At 41.7% G+C, this 7293-nt stretch overlaps 1 protein-coding gene across 1 annotated transcript in view; it reads left to right on the plus strand.

Moving 5' to 3' along the window:
• LOC131879145 (sodium channel protein 1 brain-like) overlaps positions 1 to 7293 on the plus strand; it is a 69744-nt gene that overhangs the window by 19614 nt on the left and 42837 nt on the right. Inside the window, exons 2-4 of the mRNA XM_059225382.1 lie at positions 4856 to 4948; positions 5730 to 5845; positions 6730 to 6950. Of these exons, the coding sequence (XP_059081365.1) occupies positions 4856 to 4948; positions 5730 to 5845; positions 6730 to 6950 (430 nt within the window). The remainder of the gene's footprint in view (positions 1 to 4855; positions 4949 to 5729; positions 5846 to 6729; positions 6951 to 7293) is intronic.

Genomic DNA, 7293 nt, shown 5'->3' on the forward strand with positions numbered 1-7293 from the left:
AAAAACGGGCTAATTTTCTGCCATTTTTTAAAGTCCTTCTCAAATTCGATTGCAATCGTGGTTCGTTTGCATCTTTGTTACACGACAAAGGCTAAGACAAACTGAGGCAAACTGAGCATATTCAAGTGCCAATTTTGTATGATGGACACTCTTACTAACAGACTGATATGCCAATCATAACCCTTAAAATTGAAAAGGGAGCAACAAGTTTCTGTCGGATGGCCAAAGGTTTACGCAATGAAAAAAAAAATTCTGAAATATGAATGAGTTCCAAGCTCGATCCTAAGAAGATCATAAACTCAATCAAAATTTTGGAGTTTTAAGGTTCAAAGAGATGTGATTAAATCTGCTTTGGAATATGTATCACACAGAACTTAATTTGTTTGTAGAATCCCGAATAACCCCAAACATGGCTTGGCTTTTTATTATATATATTTCACTACATGCCCACTGGGCTTTCCCAAAAATCATGTATATAATATTTGGTCACTTTTTAAAAACAGCATCCGAAGCCGCATTAAAAATTAAGTGAAAATATAATGAGCCTAAGAAATACTGAGGTGAATACGTTACTTTGATTGCATCATTTGATTGCGATTGTTGGTTGAGAATGCCAATTCTAGTATGACATTTTGCGTCTTTTGGAATCTTTGAATATTTCATGACGTGTTTAGTAAAATTGGTCTAATGTCTTTCGTAAGCTTAAGCTTGAACGATGTACTCGTACCTTTCACACCAGTCAAGGAGTGATTACTGACTGAAACAACCATCCATTTAACATTGGATCGACTGACTGGTTGCGGTTGCCAAAAGTGAGTACCAACTCAGTCTAGATGTACTCTTACATGTACACATAGAATACGATGTCCAAATTCGATTTTTCTTTCAATTCGCTCATGGTTGTTCTATTGTTTATACTTATGCATAAATAATCAACAAGGTTTCTACATGAGGATTTGATGATTGGGTCTCTGCTCAATCTTGATATACTACGAGTGCACAATCATAATCAATTGGGTAATAAGATCACTGAAAACTTGGCCAAGGCAAGTTTCAATTACAGTCAAGCCTTGCGAGTATTTTTAAAATCTTTTTTTTTCCAACTCCTTACCATGTGTTGGCTATTCCCCAGCCGCATTGGGTCTGCATCTTGGTAAAGGGTAATCAATTAATTGCAACAATTTGTTTTTGCCATAACGATTGCTTGTTCTAGTTCCACTATAATTATACACAAGTTTGGATAGGTGTTTTGCATTTGGAACCGAATCTGCGTTGCTGCCCAGAGCACCAAGTTGTCGTGGTAACGTAGCCGAGAAATAGGCCATGATTGATTAAACTGGCCCTTCAATGTTGATCCAAACCCTTGAATCGTAGTTTGGAAACACTTTCTCACAAAGTTTTTTCCTGCTGTTGTATTATTAATAATGACATTCCTGTTTGTCTCCCCTCGGATGAAAAGAGAGTGGCAAAGAAAGTTGAAGTAAAGTCCGTAGTATTACTACCACTGCTACTGCTACTACGACTACTACTACGACTTCTGTATAGTGTGTAGTAGATTGCGAAGATTAATAATTTCTGCTTGGAGCTCAGACAACGAGGCCAACCAAAACCACGAACCACCACTTAGGTTGACTTGGACCATTTCACTTGAATAGTTAGTCTGTACGGACTTGAATGAACTGAATGTTGTAAGTAGGCAGTACATACTACAGTACATAGGCAACGGACTAGGAATATTTGGCATAAATGGACACGAACCCGCTCGAGTAGATTGAGAGAAGGCTAATCTACGATCACCTTGCCATATTTCGTAAAGTTATGGAGGACAAGAAAGTTAATAGAATAGTGCACTTTGCTGTCTTGTATTGAAGTGCCCCAACCCCAACAGAGAGTGCTCGAGAGCTCGGAGCGAGTTTTCTCATTTCTCTCCTGGCCGCGGGAATATCTCTGCCAATGGGATCGTTAAATCCAGAGATGTTACATTCTCAGCTGGTTGTTACGAAGCCATTCATTCGCCTCCAACTTCATTGCCAGACTGTTCGGCAGATATTCTGACTTGGAAATCTAGGAACTTATTCCATGATCTTCACCTCGAAAACGAGGTTCGTGAGAGTCTTCCAAGATTTTTCTGAGAACAAAGCTTTACTTGTATGAAGTTAGTGGTATACAATTGGTGAGTGAATCAAAAGCCTTACTTCATGACTTGGCCAATAAATAGGATATTTGACGTGCCCGGATTGTACACAAAAATATGTGCAATATGCGAATGATAGAATACAAATACTCATAAAAGGCCTAAAGAGTGCAATACTAAGGATCCCACCCACAAGTAAGAAATGGCTGGAGAGATTTTCAAATAGATTCATACATGTTTCTTGATGATGTTGCAAGTGCCTGTTGGCTAATCTAACTCATTTTTAAATGGCCTTCATCTTCCCGCATTATTTATGAGCTCTTTACTCATTTGTAGTGTATCACCAAAAGGTGCACCTAGTATGTGACAAGGTGAACAAGTTAATAGCTCAAATAGTGACTAGTTGTCCTGTCACTATTTATCACCTTATGCAACAAATTGGTAATGGCTCAAGTGGAGTTTTGAGTGTTGGAAATTTGGGTTGGTTTCTCACAAGAAATGTCCAAAGAAAAGTCTCATTCGTTTTATGGTCAGGTGTATTTTTCGGAAAAAAAATGTTAAAAAAATGTTTCCTTTCCTTTCCTGTTGCTTTCCTAGGGAGGAAATGAAATAGAATTGTGACTCCCGTACCCGACAAAGCATTCTTGAATTCGTTTGCATGTACGTACAGTACAATATTTGTGTTCTATAATAATCGTCATCAAACCAACATTTGAAGCTCGTTGCCGGGATCATGAGACTATCCTCAATGTAAGAAGTTTTAAGCTTAATGGACAGCATCTGTCAAGCAGAAGGTTATTGACAAGACCTTCCCCTAGGACCTTTTTTAATCTAAATCTACAAGAATTGAAAACCCGAAGACCACCTACACTCCCTGAATCAGTAGCTCTAATTGCTACAGAATGGTCTTATTCTTACTCTCGATCTTTTCTTCGTCTATAGTGACTGCTAATCCCAGATTTTACTCTGGAATGGAAGATTTGGTTTCAGGATTTCCATTTTGCCCCAATGTGTGTGCCGATCTACTACGTAATTAAGCGAAAAACAACCCAACCCTAAATCATTTTAGGGCTCCCTTAATGCCAATTGGGTTCGATAGTGCGTCAAATCTTACAGATGATACTTTGAGAGATAATCGCCGGGTGAGTTTGATCAAGACAAGCCTAGCGGCATAATTTGCGAAATTCCATAAAAAATGAGAATTCGTCTCTGTTTTGCTCTGGTCCCAGTTGCGGTTAATAGAAATAAGTGTTCTCTTGTTCCGGCAAGCTCCTTGGCGTGTTTATGTCTAAAATGTTCCAACCAAAGGTGGTTGTTGCACTCGCAAAAATTGTGGGACCTGCGCTTCAGCTGTCTGCGAAATTTGTGGAACACCGAAGATTGTCACGTTACCTACCAATCAATCTTGATCAGATCCCGAATTTTATCGATGGCCGAGTTAGTCAGAGTCATGCAGCAGTTTGCTCCAATTGAAGCCACCCACTCTACCCAACTCACGTCCCAATCCTTGTTCCCGGAACTGAAAGGCCCACGGTCCAATGTGGTGGGAGCTGGCTGCTAGGAACTTGACACACAAATACTGGATTCCAGTCATTGGCCGTGTGCGTGCCAAAGGATTGGATTATGGGATAGCTCGGCTTTCCAGATAGATTGTCTTCGCCCTAGCCTCCCGAGGCCACCTTCCTTCTTCCTTCCTTCCTTCTTTTCTGTTCTTCCCACATGCTTGCTTGCTTGCACGCTGGCATGTTCCATAGCAAAGATAGATTTGGGGATTTCTTTTTTAAGCTAATAGTATGCAAATGACAAGGCTTTTTCATACATTAGTGAACCTCATCGAGCCTCTCTGAGTATACGTCGATGTATGAGTACGACAATGTTCCATCTTAGTGCTGATACCTTCAGTTTTCAAAGATGTCGTGGGCAAATGGTTTTCTCTCTGTGCAGGAATTTTGCCTCCAAGGAGGATAAAATGATTCCACAGGATGGCGTACATTTGTCACCCCTCAATGCACTAGCTACGGGTACGTACCTACAGAACGTGAAGTCCGTTCTCATGCCACTTTGATTGGCTCTCAGAGGTTGAGCGTTGTGTCTTGACTTTTCTCCAAGACAGAGATTGATCCCATCTCAAACGACTTCTTGAGGAGAAACAGTCTAACGTCTACTGTCTACGTTCAGTACTACGTACGTATCTACGTACCTACGCAGGGAGAGGGGTCCGGAAATCGATCCCAGGAGCGCTCACTGGTCCAGAATGACGAGAAGGTTCTTGTCTTTCCGAAGTAGCCAGCAATAGCCAGCTAATCCTATGTACCACGACGCCACCGAAGGAGTATGTTCCCATTTTCATGAGACACACTGAACCTGGAAAAGGGGCATTTATCTCCCTGGTTTTTGTTTTCGAAGAATAAAGGTTCCTTTTGAGCTAAAACACTTTGCGGGAATCTTGTGCCATGTAAAGGGTTTTATTTTCTAGTTATAGATTGGTAGATGATAATCATTTACGCCATTGTTTAATTTTTTTAACATTTGGGAGAGAAAGTGTATGGTCGAGGAATTTTAAACCATACTATTTGTGTTGGCGTGGCTGAACATGAAAGATGCACTCTTTCTTTCGAAACATGCAGTTTGCAGATGACATTTTGGCTCAAATGAGCAAGAACCTGCTTTAATCAAAGACCCATCTGAACCTAACTATCCCTCATTTGTTTCGATTTTCAGAGCTTCTGTGTTGTCTCCAGGAGGTTTCAAAAGCACTACGTTCAGCGATTCAATGCCACTCGCTCACTGTTTTTATTCCACCCATGGAACAAGGTAAGCCTGTCTTCGCCACTACCATCCCCACCACTTGACAAGGGCCCTAGGCCTAAGACCCTAGACCCTTAAACCCTTAGACCCACTATCTAGTATGGCATGATGCGAGAGCTTGCCAGTGTCGCTCAGGGTTAACCAATTTTGAGGCAACTCGTTCCAGGCGATTTCTAATAAACGCAATGCGCGAACTAGCTACTCATGCGGAATTTAATCGACCACGGCTCAACTCTTTGGCCTCAAACAGGTACTTTTGACACTCACAAGCATTTTTGTCTCGGATCAAATGGTGTTGCAAGATATCATGCCATGTCCGGAGCCAGAAAGAAAGGAAGAAAGGAAAGAAGAAGGAAAAAAAGCTACCGTAATGTTGGTGATCACACGCTTTCTCGAAAGTTCTCGTTTTGAGAAAGGTGATTCAATGTCCGCATTTTCAATGCTTTTTTGGAGTCAATTTCTTAAGGATTGAAGTCGACTATCCGACGAAGGTCACATGGATTGAAACGATGACACCGGAGCCGCCGACGAGATTACTCGCTTTCATTTTCGAGGCATTACTGGGTAACATAATGCGGTATTAGATGCCCGTTTGCCAACTCGTAACGACAACGCATTTCATGGGGAGCTCGCTCGTTCCCCTTCCCATTTTTACTCGCAGCTCGACAGGCCTACTAGTATGTGTAGGAAGGTCGCGCCCATTCACCCAAGGGTTCAAGGCCTATTATTTTCACGGGCAATGAGGTTGTTAATGCTTCAGTATTTCTTTATTTATTTGTCCTTCCAGCTTCGAACTGCCGCCATCTACATTTGCACCAACCAATATTTCGACTACATTGTGATGCTTACAATTCTAGTAAATTGTATTTTCTTGGCTATGACTCACCCCATTGACGAAGCAGAGTAAGTATGGAAGTCGCTTTTATTTACTCGCACTTTTTTCTATTGAATACATCACATTCATGACGTCGTCTTCGGTAGAGAGGATTGTTTACCCCCCAAAATCTAGAGCACAGTACACATTAATCACTCAGTTTGAGCAACTCTTTCATATCCGATCTGTGGTGCATTTGGTCAATCCAAGAAGTGCACACAAAAGTTAATGGATCCTGGATCGTTGAGCCAGTGCACAAATAAAGCAGTTCCTATTGTACAATGCACTGCGCTCCTGTTAATGTAGAGAGAGAAAGAGAGAGAGAGAGAGAAAAGAGAGAGAAAAAAAGAGAGGCCGGCCACCAAACGCCCTCAGGGTCAATGGAAGTGCGCCACCCCCAACCCACTGCGTCGTTCGCTACCCTGACTTGTGACCTTTCATGGCGTTTGGTTATGATCGATTTAGAGAAGTAATCGGGAATTGACCAAAAGTGGCAAAGCAGTTGGCAGTTCCTATTGTTGGATGTTGACCACTCTACCAATGACGGTCTCGAGTTGTCTATGTCCCGGTGGACAAGAACTACCAAAAACTGTGTACGTTGTACACACATGATGATAAGCGCCTAGAGGACGTTACGTAGTCAGTAGGGCTAAGAGATCGACTTTCTAGCGTTCCGTACGTACATACATAGGTACGTGCATATTCAGGCCCCATCCATTCATAGTCATTCATTCAACCTTTTGTCTGGTTTGTACTTTGCCACCGTCTTGAAAGTTCAGACTGCTTTCTCTGTCTCTCCCTCTCTTTTTCTCTCGTTTCGTTTCCCTTCCCTACTTGTGATGTTTCCGTGTGTCTCATTGCGTGATATTCTTCAACTCTCTTATTCTCTTGTCCTTCCTCCCTATCCGTGAAGATATATATTTCTGGTCATCTACACCTTCGAAATGGCCATCAAGTGTGTGGCCCGAGGATTCATCCTGAACAATTACACTTATCTTCGAAACCCCTGGAACTGGTTGGACTTCACTGTGATCTTCTCTGGATACCTCACCTCTTTCATCGAAATGGGCAATTTGGCCGGACTGAGAACCTTCCGCGTCCTTCGAGCCCTCAAAACAGTCTCTATCATGCCAAGTAAGTGTCCATTATGAGCGAGTCACGGACTCACCCTATTCCATTGGTCAAGAGAGTTCCGGACGATTTTTTTCTTAGGAACAGAGCATTCTCAAGAGCAAACATTATTTGTACTTAAGAGGACTCGAATTGCACCTTGAAGTATGAGGACAAACATTTTTGCACTTAAGGCCGATGTTAATCTCAATGTTATTACACCGATGTCTTGTAAATTGTACAGTACTTTCGGAATGGTCAACCCAAATGGCAAATTTATTTGTATTTTTTAGCTTCAAAATCTATAGTAGCCGGGTCTAATTCAGGTTGAATGCGGTTTGAATTCTTTTTATGGCGAGCCAAGGCC

Source organism: Tigriopus californicus, chromosome 4, assembly GCF_007210705.1.
Source record: "Tigriopus californicus strain San Diego chromosome 4, Tcal_SD_v2.1, whole genome shotgun sequence".
Lineage (NCBI taxonomy): Eukaryota > Metazoa > Arthropoda > Copepoda > Harpacticoida > Harpacticidae > Tigriopus > Tigriopus californicus.